Raw genomic sequence first — 22,939 nt, 5'->3', positions numbered from 1 at the left:
CCCGGCATCCATGGTTAGCTAAAAAAGTTAAAGATGATATCAAACTGAAATATCATATAATTGTGCAAATGTGGGTGGCAGGTCAGAAGATTGGACAGAATATAAAAAAACAGCAAAGATTAATAAGGAGGAAAACATTTGCATATAAGAGAAAGATAGCTAGAAATATAAAGACAATAAGAATTTCTGTAGATATTTAAAAAAGAAAAAAGTTAACAAAGTGAGCATTGGTCCTATAGCAAGTGAGTCTGGGGAAATTAATAATGGAAAATAAGGAGATGGCAGATGAATTGAGCAAGTATTTTGCATTGGTCTTCACTATAAAGGATACAAATAACAACCCAGAAATAGCTATAAATCAGGAAGTGAAAGAGAAGGAAGAACTCAAGAAAATTACAATCACCAGGGAAGTGGTACTGAGCCAATTATTGGAACTGCGGGCAGACAAACCCCTGGGTCCTGACTTAAGAACATAAGAACTAGGAGCAGGAGTAGGCAATTCAGCCCCTCGAGCCTGCCCCGCCATTCAATACGATCATGGCTGATCTCATTTCGGCTTCAACTCCAATTTCCCACCCTCTTCCCATAACCTTTCAACCCATTACTAATTAAAAATCTGTCTATCTCCTCCTTAAATTTATTCAGTATCCCGGCATCCACTGCACTCTGAGGTAGTGAATTCCACAGATTCACGACCCTTTGAGAAAAGTAATTCGTCCTCATCTCTGATTTAAATCTACCACCCCTTAGCCTAAAACTATGGCCTCTCAATCTAGAATGCCCCACAAGGGGAAACATCCGCTCCACATCTACTTTGTCTATCTCTTTTAGCATCTTATATACCTCAATTAGATCTCTCATCCTTTTAAACTCTAGCGAGTATGGGCCTAAACTGCTCAATCTCTCCTCATAAAACAAGCCCCCCATCTCTGGAATCAATCTAATGAACCTCCTCTGAACCGCCTCCAATGCAACTACATCCTTCCTCAAGTAAGGGGATCAAAACTGTGCACAGCACTCCAAGTGCGGTCTCACCTATACCTTGTACAGTTGCAACAACACTTCCCTATTTTTATACTCTATTCCTTTAGCAATAAATGCCAAAATTCCATTTGCCTTCCTTATTACCTGCTGTACCTGCATACTAGCTTTCAGTGACTCATGCACGAGGACACCCAGATACCTCTGCACTGAAGCATTCTGAAGTTTCTCTCCATTTAAATAATAAGCCATCTTTTTACTCTTCCGATCAAAATGGATAACCTCACACTTATCCACATTAAACTCCATCTGCCAAATTTTGGCCCATTCACCTAACCTGTCCATATCCATTTGTAAATTTCTTATTTCTTCATTACAACTTACTTTCCCACCTATTTTAGTGTCATCTGCAAATTTAGCTATAGTACCTTCTGTCCCTGAATCCAAGTCATTAATATAGATTGTAAATAGTTGGGGCCCAAGGTCTGAACCCTGTGGCACCCCACTAGTTACAGCTCGCCATCCAGACTTCATCCTAGGGTCTGAAAAGAAGTGGTTAGTTGGATAGATGTTGTGTTGGTTTTAATTTTCCAAAATTCCCTAGATTCGGGGAAGATTCCATTTAAATGGAAAGTAGCAAATGTAACTCCTTTATTCAAAAATTGGGGGAGACAGAAAGCAGGAAACTACAGACCAGTTAATTGAACATCTGTCATAGGAAAACGTTAGAAGCTATTATTAAAGATGTTATAGCAGGACACTTAGAAAAATTCAAGGTAATCAGGCAGAGTCAACATAGTTTAGTGAAAAGGAAAATATGTTAAACCAATTTATTGGAGTTCTTTGAAAAATTGCTGTGGAAAAAGAGGAACCAGTGAATGTACTGTACTTATATTTCCAGAATGCATTTGATAAGGTGCCACATCAAAGGTTAATTCAGAAAATAAAAGCTTATGGTGTAGGGGTTAGCATATTGGCATGGATAGAAGATTGGCTAGCTAACAGGAAACAGAGAGTAGGCAAAAATGGGTCATTTTCTATTTGGCAAGATGTAACGAGTGGTGTGCCACAGGGATCAGTGCTGGGGCCTCAACTTTTTACAATTTATATAAATGACTTGGATGAAGGAACCAAAGTTATGGTTGCTAAATCTGCTGATGACAGAAAGATAAGTAGGAAAGTAAGTTGTGAAGAGGACACAAGGAGGCTACAAAATAATATAGATAGGTTAAGTGAGCGGGTAAAGATCTGGCAAATGGATTATAATGTGGGAAAATGTGCAATTGTCCATTTTGGCAGGTAGAATAAAAAAGAGGCATGTTATCTAAATGGTGAGAGAATGCAGAGCTTTGTGATGTAGAGGGATCTGAGTGTCCTAGTGCATAAATTGCAAAAGGTTAATATACAGGTATAGCAAGTAATTAGGTAAGCTAATAGAATGTTGTAATTTATTGCGAGGGGAATTGAATACAGAAGTAGGGAGGTTATGCTTTATTTATGTAGGCAGTGGTGAGACCACATCTGGAGTACTGTGCACAGTGTTGATCTCCTTATTTAAGGAAGGATAGAAATGCATTGGAAGCAGTTCAGAATAGATTCACTAGACTAATGCCTGGAATGTGTGAGTTGTCTTATGAGGAAAGATTGGATAGGCTAGGCTTGCATCGACTGGAGTTTAGAAAAGTGATTGAAACATAAAAGATCCTGAGGGGTCTTGACAGGGTGGACGTGGAGAGGATGTTTCCACTTGTGGGAGAATCTAGAACTAGGCGTCACTGTTTAAAAATGAGGGGCCACCCATTTAAGACAGAGATGAAGATAATTTTTTTTCTCTGATGCTCGTAAGTCTATGGTACTCTTCCTCAAAAGACGATGCAAGCAGAATTATTGAATATTTTAAGGCAGAGGTAGATTCTTGATTAACAAGGGAGTGAAAGGTTATCGGGGGTAGCCAGAAATGCGAGGTTGAGGTTACAATCGGATCAGCCGTGATCTTATAGAATGGAGGAGCAGGCTCGAGGGGCCGAGTGGCCTACTCCTGCTCCTAATTTGTATGTTCATATGTTCAAAATGTCATCAACAACAAAGCTGCTTTAGCCTACAACATCAAATTGACTCTTGAAACATAGCTTCTTATGTAGTTGTCTGCAACCATGGATTTGTTGATCTTCCCCTCATCTCTGTATGTGTCAGACTGATTGAAGCCTTGGTGTGATATTAGCCAAAATATTGTTCCAGATTTCTTTGCTATCTCAGAAGAAAAATAATTCAAATGTATATTTCTTGTAAAACATTGGCTGGCAAGCCATTCACTGGATTCTTGGAACTGAATGTCATGATTTGGCTCCTTCCTGGGAAGCCTGAGTTATTTATTCCAAATAATTTTGCCTTACATTTAACTAGGAATCAGTGGTGGGGTTCCAGGGGGAGACAATTTCCAAACTGCATAATCTCAGCTGTGTGAGGCCCAAATGATTTTAATTTGTGAACCTCAGCTGTAAGCTGTAACTGCCTGCCTAAAATGGGCAGGAAGTGACAACTGGCTGGCTGGCAGGTGTATGAATTTTAGGCAGCTAAGACTATGGCCAGCACCGAACAGACAACAGTTGTCAAAATTGTAAATTGCCAGGAAGGGTTAGGGGAAGGAAGGGGTTAAGTTCAGGGTTGGGTAAACCTAAATGTTCCTTGTAAGGTCCAGAGGCGTGTGGATTAAAGACCGAAAGAGCAGGTTAAAATAGAAGACAGTGAGGTCAAGGCTGTGTGTTAGTGGGCATGGCACTCAGCCAATTGCAACTGCCTGACCACTGGTGGTTAAAATCACTCCTTTTGATTGTTCAGTGAGATGGATTCCAGTGAAAAAATACCTACAGCATACAATCCACACACATCAGTGACTTCAGCATACCTGCACATAATGCTTATTTGCTACAGTTTACAGAAATATTGACAGTAAACAATTTTAACCTTGTGTGTGCTGGGACCAGCAAGAAAAAAAAATCCAATAGTATATCACAATGCTCAATATTTAAAAGTTATTTAGTCCTCCATCACTTGTAGAATAAATTCCATACTCAACTATGAGTTATCAAGCGCTCTGTATGCAATATTCTATTTTTACTTAATGGATTTTTAAAATTTTAATAGAAATAAATTGAAAAGTGAAGATAAATTACAGTCATTTTTTTCATTGATAGAAGATTGATTTAATGAGGTGCATTTTTCTGGGTTTGACATCCAATAATCACCTATTTTTGGTTGCAACATAAAGAAAAATTGGGTGCTGTCCCACAGCACTCAATTAGCCCCCTAATAGTGCTGCATCCAGGTATCAGCCCAGATGTTTTAAAAGATGAAACTTCTTGAGTTGTATCTAAATCTATTCATGGCAAACCTGTGACAATTGTTGTGGAATTTAGTAAACTCATTTAATATCCATATACATGAAAAAAATATGCCAATTTGTATGATGTTAAGTACACCTTTTAGCTTAATAGATTGATCTCTTCTGTGTGCTTCTGGCTAACTAATAATAATTCCATTTTAGCTTTTCCATGCTTTAGTAACATTTTTCACATCTAATATTTAAGGCAGTGTACAAAAAAAATGAAGTATCACTATGTTAAGTTATACTATCATGGAAAACAGTAACAAAAATATTATTGCTTTCACATGTTGTTTGTTAATGATGTAGCTATTTCTGATGGCACATAGTTAATGAACAAAGTTTAAATATAGAAGATGGTTAAGCAAGCTCGCAGTGCAGACTACAAACTTACGCTATCATATCAACTCCCTATCTGACAGAACCATCATTTTCAACAAGTGATATGAAGGCAATGCTTAAAAGCCTCAACATTAGCCTCCTCATATCTGATGAACAGGGCATGCATGTGGTTAAAATAGGGACAGAATACTCACCTCCTCCACTAGTACCTCAATCTTGCCAGGTTTTGGGAGGTATATGAGCCTCAGGATTCATAAATATTCAAAGGTTGGGGTCTGCTGATGGCACTTAGATGCTGACACGATTTTAACCCAGGGTCACATGAATTGTGCATAGTACCAACTGTGCCTGGGAAATTGATCCAAGGATAGAAGAGGCATCGCTAAGGAAAGTTTTGGTGTAACCTGATTGTACCATAGAACATTACTGTAGCAGGGAACTTATCCCCAGTGTCCTGGTCAATATTTATCCCTCAATCAACATCACAAAACAGATTATTTGGTCATTACCACATTCCTGTTTGTGGGAGTTTGCTGCTGCGTTTCTTACATTACAGCAGTGACTACACTTCAAAAGTACTTCATTGGCTGTAAAGTGCTTTGAAACAATCCAGTCGTTATTAAAGCACTACATAAATAATGGAAATCTTATTTTTCTTATTTTACTGATATGAGGAGAATATTCAGCAGTGCTCACCAGGATATGAAATAGGTTCCAAATTCAGCCATCAATGTAGATTGATCAATAAGAATGTTGAGTATTAATTTTTTTTACAATACCTATCAAAGCATAAAAGCATATACATAATATGAAAGCTAGTACAGAAGACCTACATCCTTATATGACCTATAACAGATACTGGATAAATGAGTACTGGCTCATCTGTCACCAACGTAGTGTGCCCTGGTCTCAAGTATTGGTTGTTTTGCTATTGTAGGTAAATGCTTTGCTCATTTTACAACATGTAAGTTCTCAAGTTGTCTTGAGGCATACCTAAGCTGTACTGTACCACCTGTCAATGAGTTGGTAATTTTTGCTCAGTGTGTGCTGCAGCTCATCCTATATTTTACATGTTTTGCTGTATGTAGTGTCCTACTGCTGATATGTGCTGATGATAGTTTCACACTTCTTTGGGCAAGTTTAATGTTTTCCCAATGGTTAAACTCCAGACTTATCCAACTGTATATATTTATTTTCAAATTCTCCATGCCAAAAGAGAATTGTGTCATAAGGCCACAAAGGACACCCAGCATGGCATAATGTGTACCTCTCTATCTATTCAATATGAGCAATACATCAAACACCTTAAAGAGGAACTGTGTTCCACAAAAGTATCCCATAATTGTTAAATGTTATAAAGAGAGTATCTGTGTGATTGCATCACAGTTTCCCAATATCACTATCAGCTGAATCTTACAGCTGCAAATCAGACAGGCCACCCTCCGTGCGAATGTAAAATAGGGGGCGTGATGACACCAGGTCATCAATACAACATTATCACGCCAGTCTCTGAAGTTACAGAAGGCGAGCAGGCATGGAATCGGAAGCCTACCCGCTATTTTGAAATGACTAATTAGCAAGCTATTGAGCTTGTTGCAGCCCAATTGTCTGCAAACTTTCGTTCTCCACTGCATTTTTTGGGCATTGGACATGAAAACGTTCGGGGGTGTTTCCCGGCAGTTCTGAAGAGGCGCTACAAGGGTGAAAGAAAAGGCCTACCACCAGGACCATGGCTGAATGATTCTGCTGTTGAAGGTGGCAGCATCTGCATGTTTTATGTAACTCGTTTTAGCTTTTTGGAGCCTTCCATAAGAAATAAAGAGAGATTGAGAGAGCAGGGTCTTTTGAATTTGTAGCCGTGACTAACTTCCTGTTAACGTCATAACCCTCTGCCATATGACATCCTGGCCTAGACTCAAATTTGGCGTGGAGCCCCCGCCCCACCTCAAACTCCTAATTTTTTTTATTCATTCAAGGGATGTGGACTTCACTGGCCAGCAATTCTTGTCCAATCCCTAATTGCCCCTTGAGAAGGTGGTAGTGGGCTGCCTCCTTGCAGTCCACGTGATGTAGGCACACCCACAGTGGTGTTAGGGAGGGAGTTCCAAGATTTTGACCCAGCGACAGTGAAGGAATAGCGATATATTGCCAAGTCAAGATGGTGAGTGGCTTGGAGGGGAACTTCCAAGTGGTGGTGTTCTCATGTATCTGCTGCCCTTGCCCTTCTAGATAGTAGTGGTCATTGGTTTGGAAGGTACTGTCTAAAGAGCCTTTCTGAGTTTCTGCAGTGCATTTTGTAGATGGTACACACTGCTGCCAATGTGCGTTCGGTGGTGGAGGGAGTGAATGTTTGTGGATGGGGTGCCAATCAAGCAAGCTGCTTTGCCCTGAACGGTGTCCAGCTTCTTGAGCGTTGTTGGAGCCGCACTCATCCAGGCAAGGGGAGAGTATCCTGTCACACTCCTGACTTGTGCGTTGTGGATTGTGGACAGGTTTTGGGGAGTTAAGAGATGAGTTACCCGTCGCACTATTCCTAGCCTCTGACCTGCTCTTGTAGCCACAGTATTTATGTGGCTAGTCCAGTTCAATTTCTGGTCAGTGGTAACCCCCAGGATGTTGTTAGTGGGGGATTCAGTGATGGTAATACCATTGATCATCAAGGGGTGATGGATAGCTTCTCTCTTGTTGGAGATGGTCATTGCCTGGCACTTGTGTGGTGCGAACATTACTTGCCACTTGTCAGGCCAAGCCTGGATGTTGTCCAAGTCTTGCTGCATTTGGACATGGACTGTTTCAGTATCTGAAGAGTCACGAATGGTGCTGAATATTGTGCAATCATCAGTGAACATCTCCACTTCTGAACTTATGATGGAAGCAAAGTCATTGATGAAGCAACTGAAGATGGTTGGGCTGAGGATACTACTCTGAGGAACTCCTGCAGTGATGTTCTGGAGCTGAGATGACTGACCTCCAACAACCATAACCATCTTCCTTTGTGCCAAGTATGACTCCAACCAGTGGAGAGTTTTCCCCTTGATTCCCATTGACTCCAGTTTTGCTAGGGCTCCTTGATGCCACACATGGTCAAATGAGGCCTTGATGTCAAGGGCAGTCATTCTCACCTTACCTCAGGAGTTCAGTTCTTTTGTCCATGTTTGAACCAAGGCTGTAATGAGGTCAGGAGGTAATTGTCTACCTTCCCACCAGATCAGCATGAGGATTTAAATTGGCCATCTGATGCTTGATTTGCTGAGCTGAGACGGCAGGCGTGAGAGCAGTGGACCAGTTTGTGTTCCGTCGCTTTCACCCAGCCCCATGTTTCAAGTTTCAGGTTGGTAAAAATGTCCATTTTCACATCCGCTTCTGAGACTTTTAATAGCAAACATACCATGGACAACAGTACAGTTAGCTATATAATAATTACCCCTCATTATTTTTACAGCAACTTAGCATTTTAATAAATTGCTAAAGTTTCAATGGATGAATATCAAAAAATACCACTTGGCTCTTTTGAAAATGGAATTGCTGAAAAGCCATACATGTATCTGCGAGTTTGCCCATAAACTCGTGTTGCCCCAGGAATAAAAAAAAAGCACATTACGGTATTTTTTTACAGCACTTGAATAGTTATTTCAAATAATTAGATTCATGGTGACTTAATTTCTTCTGGTAGCACACTGACTGGTGTGTTTATTCTTTGCACAGATTTAACCCATTTAAAGTAAATGAGTTTAGAACATCATTAAGATAGCATACAAAGAAATTTAATTCACATGTATTAACCTGTAGTTATCAGAGAAAATTAAATGCCTTGGTTCCTTTGGAAATAACTATACTGTAAAGTGTTTATGCATCTCTTTCTTCATTTGTCAGTCTGAATATGTGTCCAGAAGTAATAAAACCTGCGAGATGAGGTTGCTTTAGCAGAATAAGTTTGCCCACTCTTACCCCTACACTTTCTATGGCAGACTTTATTTGACAAAAGCAATAAATCTTAGCAACATTCTGTTATCAGCATGAGGATTTAAATTGATATGATTAAACCAATGTCTCACTCTAGTTCTGAAAGGTTAACATTAATAAGAGTGAAGAATACAAGAACAATGCGAATCTAGGTTTCAACATTTACAATTAAATGTGCATACCGATTTGTACTTCTCTTAACATTTTGGATTTCTTTCCTTACTTGATTTGTGAAATCATGGTGCGGGGAATATTTTGTGAGTGAAGTTTGCTTTCCTAGTTACTGAAGCTGCCAGGTGTGGTACTACATCTCAGGAGAGGAGTTAAAGCCAATAATCTTGTCCATCAAGGAAACTCACACTTCACAGAGTTTCAGATTTGTCACAGCACAGAAGGAGGCCATTTGGCCTATCATGCCTGCACGGGCTCTCTGAATGAACAGCTCACCTAGCTTCATTCTCCTGCCTTCGCCCTGTAATCCTGTACATTCTTTCTTTTCAAATAACAGTCTAATTCTCTTTTGAAAGCTCCAATTGAACCTGCCTCCACCATACGCTAAGGCAGAGCATTCCAGACCCTAACCACTCACTGCATGAAAAAGTTTTTCCTTATATCGCTATTGCTTCTTTTGCTAATTACTTTAAACCTGTGCCCTCTCCTTCTCAATCCTTTCATGAATGGGAATAGTTTATCCCTATCTACTCTGTCCAGACCCCTCATGATTTTGAATACCTCTATCAAATCTCCTCTCAACCTTCTTTTCTCCCAGGAGAACAGCCCCAACTTCTCCACTCTATTATCATAACTGAAGTTCCTCACCCCTGGAACCATTCCCGTGATTTTTTCGTGCACTCTCTCCAAAGCCTTCACATCCTTCCTAAGGTTCAGCGCCCAGAAACAGGCGTAATACTCCAGCTGAGGCTGAACTAGTGACTTATATATGTTCAACATAAACTCCTTGCTCTTGTACTCTATGCCTCTATTTATAAAGCCCAGGATATTTGACTTGGCAGTTTGCGCCAACTACAAGTGTACATACAATGATGAGGAACCAAAAGGAAACACCTGAAATTTAAAACAAATTCCTTACTAAAGGTGTCTTTCCACAAGCGCTTATCAACCACAAATGATTGTTTTCACAATTTTTTTTACAGCTTCAAACATTTAGACCCAAACATGTGGCTTGTGATAGAACTGTGTTTTCACTGTCTCTGCTGTCGAGATAACCCTGATATTGACAAGACTTGCCTTTCAAAGGCGCTAGAGCTGTTCCAACTGACATGCTCCAGTTGAACACCAGTATAGCAAAGATACTGTTACAGCCCCTACAGATAGGGACACACAGTGTATGCGACTGTAATTTTATAGCACTGGGCAGGCACAGATCTGACTCCCATGCTGGATCACATTCTATGTTATTTCTAGAATGTAAACATATTCTGGAAGAAACAGATTTTTCCCCTTTCATGGGCAGTTGCTCCAGGCATTGCCTAGATTATTTAGTCCCATTGTTTATCTTGAGACCAAACTAAAGGATGTTTGTTGCACAGTTTTATTCTGAATCTATCTTTTTGAATAAAATAACACCCTACTGACACAACGTTGTAACATAAGAGATAGGAGCAGGAGGAAGCCATATGGACCCTTGATCATGCTCCTCTCAGGACTGACCACTTAATGTTTTAAAGGTAATTATTTCGGCTATCTTGAGATGTTCCTTCTACTGCATGTATCATACATATATCATGTGTATTTTGTGTTGCAACTTCAGTTCGCAAATTTTTACTTTATTATTAGTAATGAATTCTGTACTTTTTGTCAAGCTTATACTGCAGTAGAGATTGAAACAATATTACCTTGCATGTTTAAAAATTAAGATTGATTAAGAAGTCCAGTGGCTAAAAAAGTTTAAAGAAGTCCTCTTCCATTTTTTGTCTTTTCAGTACTGAGCTTAATTGAAACTGTTCTGATTTTTTTTTCCTGAAACTCTGATATTCATTTACCTCATGTAAGTCATTCATTGAACATTGCATAAGGAATGAAGGCACATGCACAGGAATTCAATCGGTTTTGTTAAAAATGAGTGTTTATTAAAGTGATTGAATTCCTTAATATTCTGGGATAACAACAGGTAATGAGTAATTTTTATTTGTTTGCTTTGCAGTATAGTTTTATTGGTCAAATTATTAGTGAATTCAAACAAAATGAAAGGAGGTAAGCGTCAGCTTGTCTTGTGGTAAATTTTCTTTCAGTCTGGCTATTTGGAAAGAGTACTTATCCTGTCAATGTGCACTGGGGAGTGCCTGTGTAAACATTCGTGTTTCTCCCTGTTCCTCATAACAGTTTCTTGTATTGCATTTCTTCTGACCTTGCTATCTGAAACCAATTACAGGAGATCCATTCGGGCTGCATCTGTTTTCATAAGAAGCCTGGGCTTCAGTGTTTTTCTCAGAGATGAATATCAACATCAAATATGCTTCTGAGTGCCTCATTATTTATGTTTGAGAGAGGGAGAGGTTTCGTAGCCTTCAGCTGAGCTCTCGAGAATGTGTCGTACTGTGCTGTTTATACATTGAAGATATTAATGGGTGTAGATGTCATTTTTCATTTTAACGTCTGAAATGTGACGTGCTGATAGGTTAAACAGCCATATTTTTCAGTTACAGTCATAAGCGGCATCTTACTTCCAGAAAATTATATTTACTTTTATTTTAACGTAATTAAAAAGATCACATTTGACTTGTTACTCTTTTAATATTTTACTTGATGCCGCAGATGTGGTAAGTAATAACTTTACTCAAAAATATAAATGGTTTCTGAGCGAACAATATTTCGCAATTGGGAAAAGAAAGTTGTACAGACCTCAACTAAGTTTTTAATTCATAACTTACATCAGTATAACATAAAGTACTGTGCCAATAGGATGCAAAAGTACAATTATGTTTACACATAGTTTACATCTTGCTATGTCTCATCAGAAAAGATTTTGGATTGAACTTTCAGTTGCAGCTTTGAAATATGCACATACTTCATGCAACATCTGCAAAAAAAGATTGTGCTTAAATATTTAACGTGGCATATTATAAAGCAAATTTAAAATGAATGATAGATTGGATGTGCAAATAGTCCTTGAATTAAGTTATTAGAAATTGTCATTTTTCCACTGATTTTATTTTACTTGAAAGCACTTTCAATAGCCACAATAGTAACTAGCAAGTATCGCATGATTGCAATAAATATTGCGTCATGATACACAGTAATACCTAAAGAGTGTAGTATTCAAGTATTTCTGTTTTTACTTTGACCATTTTCCTAATTAATATTTTCCCATTGCCTGGTATGTAGTGGTGTGAATTGATTCAGACTGACTTAAAATAAAACCGCAGTAGCCCTGAGGACTTGAGTGATGCCTGCTTAAATGTTATATCGGCAGTTAGCACCGTGATGTATTTGTATATAATATAAACAAAACAAAGTCCCCTAATCTATAAACTTAATACTGCATCAAAAGACCTTGGTTTATTTCATTGGACATCAGATTTATTAAATTTTAAACAAATGTGCAATTAAAAACCATACAGTAGTTGCTTAAACCCAATCCACTGGGATCGTTTGAAACATTTTATGGAGTAAATATATACAGTAAAATCTATAAACAAATGGCCTATCTCCATGAAGTTATTTTCAGGACGTAAACAGTAATATGAACCTTCATAGTAACAGAATATTAAGTGGATAACTTTGAAAAATAGAAAGAATCTTGGTTGTGAATGTCTCTCTCGTATCTTGCACATTGCAGTTCTGTGTTCCTCCTTGTTTCTTCTGACAATCCTCCAAAGCCAGTAATTTATTCAAAATAGTAGCTTTTATTTCCAAGTTGGGTCCCCTTTGTTCATATCTCAAGTCAACTTCATGAGCAAACATATTAGCAGGTGTCTTAGGCCTAAATATTGGATTTCGCTGCTTTCAGTAAGCAGTGAGTTATTGAGCCACTAAATACATTTATGAATATGTTTCCTTTCTGGAACTTCTTATTAATATGTTTCAGCTTCAGTTGGTTGCATTTTCATTCAGCTTTATGAAGATTGTTAGATATTGAAATAAAATAAATTGCCGAAACATAATATCGAAATACTTTCAAACATATTCTGTAAGTTTAATTTGAAAAAAGCTAGAAATGCTGGAAAATTCAATTGAAAAAAATGTTTTAATGTTTGTAAAGAGAAACAGCATCTTAATGTTTTGGGTGCAGCCCTTTGTAAGAACTTTAATTTCTGTTCAGCATATCACTCACTATTAAATTGCAGAGTTTTGTGAATTCCTTTCCCCACAAGGCTTTCAGTTGGGCATTCATCCAATGGCACTTTTAGTCTTAAATTTTTCAAAGGCTGCACAAAATGTTGGTTCACAGAACTAAAAAAATAAGTACTTTGTGTTTTTTAAAATAAATAACATAGGGGTGATGTGAAACAGTCACAACAATTTAGCTTATTCCATATAATTTAATCATCATATATCATATTGCCTTGTTATGCAATATACAAATGCAACCCCACACAATATATGATGTATTGAATGTCTCAAAGTGTGGCACCTTCAAATTTTTCATCCTTTGAAAAAAATACGACTGAAAAACAAAATATATCAAATATTGTTAAATATGTTTTGTATGAAGTTGAACTTTCCTGAGAATGTGCTGATAGAAAAAAGAAAGCTTTGTGATGTAACAATAAAGTGATTGTTTTGCAAAAGTCTCCAAATGCTAGGAATATGCTTAGCAAATTGTTACCAGAGCTTTCTATGGCTAGACAAATCAATGTTGTTCGGAGATGGTGCTGCTGCACTCAGTTTGTTTACTTTGGTTTTGTGCGTCTGCCTGCCTTCTCAAAAAACTTGCTTGGAGCCAGACTGTAGCAGCCCTCTCTGTCTTTTCATAATTGATCAGGGGATGACTGGCTTCCCTGAGGGTTAAGACGTGGCAACTTTTTTCTGTTTGCTCAGCATCTCAATGCAGTAGTTCAAACATTGTTCACACCAGCTGGCAGTGTAATGCCATATGCACATCCTGTCAAAGCAACTGTTGTCATGGATACTAGAAAGTACTAGAAAACCAACCCCTTGATTCTAATCAAAAATGTACTTTACCCCATCAGAGGTGAATCGGATGTTTTTTTGAAACCAGATTGATCAAGTGAATCTTTACTCTGTGCACCTAAATTTTTTATCACACATCATGTGCTAACGATTTTGTTTTTGATGACTCCATGGATCTTTGCCGACCAAGACATTTTTCTGGAGTCTGTTGCAAGGAGTTTTTGATGGGTAGTACCTGTTCATTGCTTATATTGTCAATAGGTTGATTCTAGTGAAGAAATCAACTTAATTTTGAGCTTTCACATTTTCTTGCAACATAATCCAGTGGTATCCCAGTGATTTAAATTTTTGTATGCTCGTATTCTTTTGTGTTTGTATCCAAATATTTTTATTACCATTTGTTTAGTACTGACAATAGCATTATACAAGGATATAATTTCTAGCCGTACTTTTTGCTCTTCTGGAAACTGACTGGAAAATTAAATCCCTATACTTTAGTGTGATCATTTTACTTACAGCTCTAAGGATACTTGTGCTTAAAATCACAGGTGGTGTAAAAGGATACAAAATTCCATTTTACCTAAAACATATATTTAATCATTAATGACAAGCACCAGTAAAATAATCAACTGTGTTTTAATTTATTGCAACATCCCTTCTTTTTCATCATTAAAATGAAGACCCTAGTTTTTCATATTGTAAGCATTTTCCCTGCCTGCAATCTACAGTACAGAATCCGCGTTAATCCACTTCCAAGATATCTGATGTTGATTTGTCAATTTTAATTACAGCTTCCAGTAACATTTGAAGTCTTGCGCTTCTGCACCAAAATGATATTATGAATATGCAAATCTATGGTAATAAGAGGGGGAGGGGGGTCATTTCTGTTGAACACACACACAGTGGATGAATCCCTAGCGGAAATAAGTCTATTGATGCAGTTTACATCAGTTTGTAATGTACTATAAGATTTGCTCTTCCTGTAGTGTTCTGCAGAAACTCTTGACTGCATATGTGCAGTTTCATGGTCAGCTGTAGGTTTAAAAAGAAACTCGCCTCATGAAATATTTTAATGGGTTATAAAAACAAAGAGAAAGTAACTGATGTAGTACAAACTGATGACTGCATAAGGTGAAAATAAACATTGAAGAGAAAAGTACTGGTTATTGAAGAAAAAGGTGAACTGTAACACAAAAGATTTTCATTTTATGTGCATCCTAGATTACCGTGACATTAATAATAAAATTGAGATCACAGCTTAAGGAAACAAACTTTATGAATAATAATGTTTTTTTGGCTTGCAGGCACTACAAGCAGCAAGACAGCTTCTTCTTCAGCAGCAAACCAGTGGTCTGAAATCTCCAAAGGGAAACGACAAACAGCGAACATTGCAGGTCAGCAGGCTATTACTGATCTTTTGTAACAGCAATAATTGAAAATCTTCAGAAACTTGAGCACTTTTTTAAGTGAATATTATGTTCCAGTGCACACACAAAAATGGTAGGATAAGATTCACATAATTGGCCCTACATATGATGTCTTCAAATAGGTTATAGTTTACAGCATGTTTTTTTTAAAAATCTAGTTAATTAAGTTACCAACATTCGTTATTTGGGTTGGAGAGAGGCTGCCAGCTCAATGATTTAACTTGTGTATACCATAAATTAAATGAACTATAGAACAGTATTTCTGCTCTCAAGCAATAATAACACAAATAACTAGCTCTAAATACCTTCAGTGCACAAGGCACTTAGAGAGTATATATAGACATAGATGGGAAATAAAATCAACTTCTACCATTTACTAAACATTCATTGCCAGGCTGAGAGCAGACCTGTTTACATTCTGGACTGATGCCCACTGATGATTACACCTGCTGTTTCAGTTTTGACCTCTAAAAGTGGGGTAGACTATCTTTTGCTTACTCATCACTGCAGATCTGTAGCAGTCCCTTCAATTGTTAAATAAAATTAACTCCAGGATCAAGTGGAAGAACTCTGGGTGAATTACGTATACAGTACCTGCACTATATGAAGCTATCCTTGCAAATCCTATAAAAGTATGTTTGCACTGAATGGTTTTCTGTGAAGAAAATATTTTCTGTTGTTATTGTTTTAAAGAGGAAACCATAGGTAATCTGATTGTGTTATATAGAGTTGTACAATGAGATAGTAGCTCTACATACTGCAGTTCTTGATGCGTGTTCAAGTTGAATCATTTTTCTTGTTTACTTGGAGAGACAGGAACTTTGTTGACCCTGCAAAACACCAATCAAAACATTCCTTTGTGTTGTTTTGCATCAAGACAAGAACAGAAGAAATGCTCGCTGTCTTGCCAAAATGTGGCCCATTCGCCTTATTATGACAATTTCCTCAACTTGTTCTGTTTTAAATTACATCAGCAATTAGCATATTTTCAACCTTATTTTTAGGTTTAAATTGCAGTGTGAGAGTGTGCTCTCCTCTCAGCTAATTAGTGCTATCAAGGAACAGTAGGTTAGCTCATTAGTACCATGTGCATTTAATTAGAGAAGAGAAAATTGGAGTTAACTCATAGTTAATATTTTCACAGAGTGCTACAATGCCAACACCTTCATTTGGAGTCACACCCCTGCATAACTAATTATGGTCTAGTGGCATATAGAATGTGTGTTTAGTGAGAGCATCAAACTGTTGACAGAATTGTTTAGAGAAACGTGTGGGATCTTTCCTGCTACCAAAATTGCTGGATAAAGATTGTAATTTGCTTGATCATTGTACTTGAGTCTGAATTAACATTGCTTATTAAGCATTAAACAAAACTATAGCTGTACAAAAACAAAATAATTGCAGTTTTCAAAATATGAAATGTGACTGATATTATTTGGTGCAAAAAAAACTGATTGATCTTACCAAATAAATGTTCGGCTGGGATATTTGGGCAACAGGTCAACATAAAAGATTTGGTGCAAAGGATTTATAATTGTAAATAAAGCAATATCAGTTGGGGGTTCCATGATGGCTCAGCCAATTTATCCAATGATTACCTGAGACATGCAGATCAGAAAGTTCCCAGCCCGCGCTGAGTTAGCTAAGTTCAATTGGGTCACCAGTAGGCATTAAACAATTGCCGGTCTGACAGCATCTATGGAGAGGAACACAGTTAATGTTTCGAGTCCAAATGACTCTTCATCAAAATTTTGATGAAGAGTCATACGGACTCGAAACGTTAACTGTATTCCTCTCCGCAGATGCTGTCAGACCTGCTGAGTTTTTCCAGCTATTTTTGTTTCAGATTTCCAGCATCCGCAGTATTTTGTTTTTATCTTATGTAACAATTGCCTCTCAGGATCACAGGTTTAAAGATGGGGATTTGACCAGGAATTGCTACCAACAAAACCTTGTATTTATGTAGCACATTTATCATTGTAAAACATCCCAAGGCCCTTCACAGGAGCATTATCAAACAAAATTTGATACCAAGCCATATTAAGGACACATAAGGACAGATGCCCAAAAGTTTGATCAAAGAGAGAGGTTTTTGGGAATGTTTTGAAGAATGAAAGAGATGTAGAGAGGAGAGGCAGAGAGGTTTAAAGAGGGAATTCCAGAGCTTAGGGCCTCAGTAGATGAAGGCATGGCTGCCAGTTTTGTAACAATTGAAATCAGGAATTAAAGGCCAGAATTGGAAGAGCACAGATATCTCAAAGGGGTTTAGGGCTGGAAGAGGTTACAGAGATAGGGAGGGGGTAGGAAATGGAGAGCTTTGAAAACAAGGATGAACGCTTTAAAATCAAGGCATTGCTTTGAGCCAATCTAGGTCAATGAACACGGGGTGAACAGGACTTGGTGTAAGATAGGACATGGGCAGCACGATTTTGAATGTCCTCAAATTTAGCGGAGTGGATGATAGGAGGCTGGCCAGGAGTGCCTTGGATTAGTTAAGTCTAGAGGTAACAAAGGCATAGATGAGAGTTTCCGCAGATGAGCTGAGGCAAGGACCATGTTAGAGAGGTGGAATTAGGTAGTCCTGGTAAGGATGTGGATATGTGGTCAGAAGTGTGTCTTGGAGTCAAATGTTCACAACCAAGGTTGTGAACAGTCTGGTTCAGTCTGAGACACAATGAGAAGAATGGAGTTGATGGCTAGGCGATGGAGTTTGTGGCAGGGACCAAAAATAATGGCTTTGTCATCTCAATATTTAGTTGGAGGAAATTTCTGCTTAGTCAGTGCTTGGTATCGGGCGAGCAACTTGGCAATTTAGGGATATTGGAGGGGTCAAGAGATTTGGTAATGAGGTGGAGCTGGGTATCATCAATGTACACTTGGAAACTGGTACCAAGTGTTTTTATATGTTGTAATGATCTATGGTGGAAATGCATGTGTTTGACACAGAATTGAGTTCTATTGGGATGTTCTCACAACTGAATATCTTGTTAGCAACTGGTCTCCAGACTTGCATGCAAATAATTGTTTGTGGAAGTGGTACTTGTGGGTTCTTATTTGTTAAATTACTATTAATGGCTGAGTCCCATCCAAAAGAGTGTCTATCTTTGCCATGAGACTAAGTAAACTTTCTATGCCTGTGAAATGAACAACAGATTGTGCTAAATGTTTTAAACTACTGAAATTATCCAATGCCTCCATAAGTTTTTACTCCATTCTTTGAGAGTGTAGAGATTCACAATAGATCTTATTTTAGGTTTATGATATTAAGGAAATCTATCAATAGTCAAGTGATTGTGCAATATAATTACATATTTGCAATAGAAAATCTATCATTTAACTCTTCAAATAGACAAAATAAAATTTAAAAATTATCACTACTGTAGAATTTAAACTAAATCTTTGGAAATAGTTTTGAAATATATATAGTTATTTTGCCTCCTGGAATGTCTTGCCACATGTGAGTCTACAATGATTTAAACTTTTCTTGGAAATGGCAGTTTTTCTCCAGGAATTTCAAGCTGACCAATCTCTTCTCAAGTTGATTCTCTTCTTGCTATAAAGCAAGCTTCAAGCCAGCTTCTCTGATTCAGTCGGAAGCAGTCTTTCATATCCCAGGAACAAGTTATCAGGGCTACCTGCATTTTGAATATCCCATGACTCAAATTTAACAAGGAACTAATGGTCATCTACAAACAGAACCAACCCCATAGTATCATGTAAGATTAAATTATTCCTCTCTCCAGCCAATAACTGGTAAAACTGACAACACTGTTACAAAATAAGCTTGATATAGGAACCTGAACCGCATTCAGCTTTTTGAAACTGCCTAACTATCCGTGACTTTATTTATGGAAATGGCCATTAAACCAAAACTGGACAGAAATGCCTAATTTTTATCACAGCTACAAAGAGACCAGGAAAACTTTGTTGTTGGAGATAAATTAATTTTAGGTTTGCAAAACAGGCCAATTTAGTCCGTAGTGGTAGACTAGCAACAGTGATTGATAGTAGGATCAGTTGACCTTATAGTTATTGCACACCTTGTCAACCTCATGATATGCATGATGTTCTACATTCAACACATGTATCTTTGTTCTTCTTGCCAATTTATCAGTAACACATAGGCCAGGATTTTTCCGTCGGCGAGCGGGGGGCGGAGCCTGCTTGCCGACGTGTAAAATGACTCGCGGAGATGTCAGGCGGAATTCCCGACGTCACTGTGCCTGATTTAAATTTTCAGGTAGGCGGGGGCTCAGCAAAATCAGCTGTGCGCCCACCGACTTGCCAATGGCCAATTGAGGCCATTGACAGAGTCATTTAAGTAATTAATGGACCTGCCCATCCAACCTTAAGGTTGGCAGGCAGGCCAGGAGCCCGGTGAGCAATAGAAAAAGCATGAAACCTCATCCACAGGCGGGATGAGGTTTCATGTAGGTATTTAAAAATTTAATTAAAGTTTTTTTTATATAAGTTATGGACATGTCCCAACTCATGTGACAGTGTCACAGGAGGGAACATGTCAGGGATTTTTTTCTCTATTTCCAATACTTTTGACAGTAGAGCCGATCTCCCTGAGGCAGCACTTTGCCTCAGGGAGGTGAGTGTGCTCTTTTGTGCGCATGCGCAAAAGAGCGCACTCTCGGGTTTAGGGATTCCCCCCCCCGCCCGCACAGGGAGCGCATAGCACTTCCGTGCGGACATCATGCTGGGCAGGTCTTAATTGGCCCGCCCATGTAAAATGGCGGCGCGCCCCCGATTGGGGGCGCCAATTGGAGGCGCACCTTTGCGCGCCCGCTCTTCAACTCTCCCCCCCCCACCCCCCACCCAACGGGGGGAACATCCTGGCCATAGTTTTTTTTTTATTTTTTGTACATGTTTTATGGCTCTGGATTCCTTGATAACCACATGTCTATGGTCGTTTTGATGCTATATAAAGTAAACACTAACTTATTTGGGAGACACCCACAGATCAATTGTCCAAAAAGTTAAATTTGAACAATAATCAGAGAGCTGTCTGTACACATTCATTACAAAAATCGTAACCCTAACACTTAAAAGGGAATTTTTCTATTTGTTACACCTGAATCCTTAATGCATCTGAACTCTTAAAATCCTCTCTTTAAGTCTTCAGCTTACTTGCTTTCAACTTAATAGATAGGACAAGGGAACATGGGAATTAGGAGTAGGAGTAGACCATTCGATGATTTGATCCTGCTCCACCATTCGATAATATCATGGCTGATCTTTGTGATCTCAACTCCACTTTCCTGTCTGCCCCCATAACCCTAGAATCCCTTGTCTACCAAAAATCTGTCTAACTCAGTCTTGAATAAATTCAATGACCCAACCTCCACTGCTTTCTGGGGAAGAGAATTCCACAGACTTCTGAGAGAAAAAAATGTCTCCTCATCTCCATCCTAAAAGAGAAACTTCTTATTCTAAAACTGTGTCCCCTAGTTCTCACAGGAGGAAACATCGTCCTGGTATCCACCTTATTAAGTCGCCTCTAGATAGCTGTGAGAAACTGTGGTGGAAGTCTCTTTTTATCAATATGCAGCAGGAGAATCAGGTTACATGCATCAAGAAGTCCTAAGAAAACTCTCAATTTTGAAGCCTATTTTTTAAATATAGACCCAGGATATGTTATGGAAAGTTTGTGATTTCCTGTAAATTAAACCATAGAGTGATGTCACTGCTTCTAATTGATTATCGTCACAGGAATATTGAATTTATATGGCCTCAACTTGCAAGAAATGCATGTTTTTCAACCTGTTAACACTATGGCAAGTAAACACATTTTGAAATGTGCTATTCCTGAGAATGCAATTTTGTTTAGAGAAATGATAAGCAACCATTTATAGCGCACCTGTAATAATGATGTTTCTTGCATCTGAAGCAACCAGTGAGTCAATTAATCAGTACAAATGTCCAAAAGTTCATATCCAATTTAAGTGTGTTCAATTTAAGAACATAAGAAATAGGAGCAGGAGAAGGCCATCTGTTCTTCAAGCCTGCTTCATCATTCATTAAGATGACCATTGATCTCAACTCTACTTTCCCACCGTATCCTTGATTCCCTTAATATCCAAACATCTAGTGATCTAAATCTTGAATTTACTCAATGACTGAGCATGCAGGAGAAAAGTACTCAACAACATTTGAGAAAAATGATTTGCTGATGAGTCCCAGGAAATTATAGAAAGCTTTGTTATGGAGGTTGTAAGTACAGTTCTTGCAGAGAGAAACACCCCCAGATACTGGGGGGAAACAACAGCATGGCAACATTTCACAGGAGCAGTCAACATGTTGTTAGCAACTTTGAGGACACAGTAGGAGGCCTGGAAAATGCTACACAACTTAAAGAGCACAAAGGTAAGCCATGAATATTGCTGCAAATTAACAGTACGGGATATATAAACTAATAGTTGAAAATTAATAACGACACAAAGAACTGTTAGCAAGAATGTAATGTGTAAGGTCGTAGAAGTGAAAATTGCAGGGTTACCCAAATAACATTATGTATGTCATGAGAGAATTTGATGCATGATAGAATTTTCTTTGATAAAATTTATTCACATTGACTATAATTTACAGTCTCAGATTCTTCAATTCTGAAGGAAAGAAATTGTCCTTGATGGACCAAATCACATCAACATTAAAAGCAGTGCTGACCTCCACTGGTAATACATCTCGATGGGTGCCCTGCCTCTATGGATCAAGTGGTGCACCTTAGTCACAACCTTCCTGAGGGTACTCATTCACTGCTTTGCTATGCCCAAGTAGCTCACTGTTATGGTACATTTACTGCCTGAGTTAGCACCTGGTGGAGGTTGCACACTTGTTCTAGCTTCTGCACTCCCAACCTGTCGTTCTACAAGATGCCTGCCAATGGCTGCTACATCCGTGCTCTCTGAAAAAAACAAATTCTGTATTCAATTCACCTGTCACTGACGCGCTGCACTTCAAAATCAGACCTAAAAGAAATTGCTCACTTTTAATTTGGCTATTGGCTACAGAATGCTTCACAAATTCATCATTCAGAACCTGAACAAAGTCTTAATAAGCAAAACAGATTTTTTGATCCAACCTTTCACTTATGTCCATTACTGTAATTTAGAGATGAAAAACCTTGCAGTAGAGCTAAATATTGATGAACAACTCAGTAACGTTTTCATCCAATATTATTCCTTTTCTTTCACAAAAACTGGCAGAGAGGAAATAATTTCCCCACATGGTTTATTTCAATATATCACTGTCCCTTTTCTATATCTTGCTTAGAGAACACATGTATGCGATGCTAAAAACAAGGTACTTCAAAATTAATGTTTGCTTATTTGTAAATCTGTGTGGTGGGGTGGGGTGGGGGTGGAGAACACAGAAATTATAGCCCAGATCTTTCTGTAATAATGACTAGTAATGTAGTTAAGGCATTCAACATCATTACTCCAATGAAACTAACAGAAATGTCTAGAGTCCGCACGAGCACAGAATAGCATGGAAATCCAGAGTTGCTGTCAGTAATTTTACCCTTCTCCAGAGGATGCACTGTTGAGGTTCCCAAGCACACTGCAAGCAGTGGAAGTCGATTTGAGTTGACAGGAGCTTCCACTTTTAAGCTTTAGTCTTGCTGTTAAAAAACCCTTTTGGTGAAACTAGGTTCTTAATGGTATAGTAACTTCACTTTAAACACCTGAAAAGCTAACTTTATTTTTCTGGAATATCACATTTCTCCATAATGATAAAAAAAACT

The 22,939-nt window shown here is 38.3% G+C and overlaps 1 protein-coding gene across 14 annotated transcripts in view; it reads left to right on the top strand.

The window, feature by feature from the left end:
* Positions 1-22,939, top strand: part of foxp2 (forkhead box P2) — an 893,115-nt gene that overhangs the window by 648,884 nt on the left and 221,292 nt on the right. For all 14 annotated transcript variants that reach the window (XM_078568064.1, XM_078568062.1, XM_078568073.1 and 11 more), the window contains one exon: positions 15,067-15,156. In XM_078568064.1, the coding sequence (XP_078424190.1) occupies positions 15,067-15,156 (90 nt within the window). The remainder of the gene's footprint in view (positions 1-15,066; positions 15,157-22,939) is intronic.

This window comes from Cetorhinus maximus, chromosome 22 (assembly GCF_964194155.1).
Source record: "Cetorhinus maximus chromosome 22, sCetMax3.hap1.1, whole genome shotgun sequence".
Taxonomy (NCBI): Eukaryota; Metazoa; Chordata; class Chondrichthyes; order Lamniformes; family Cetorhinidae; genus Cetorhinus; species Cetorhinus maximus.
This window is presented reverse-complemented; position numbering and strand designations above follow the sequence as displayed.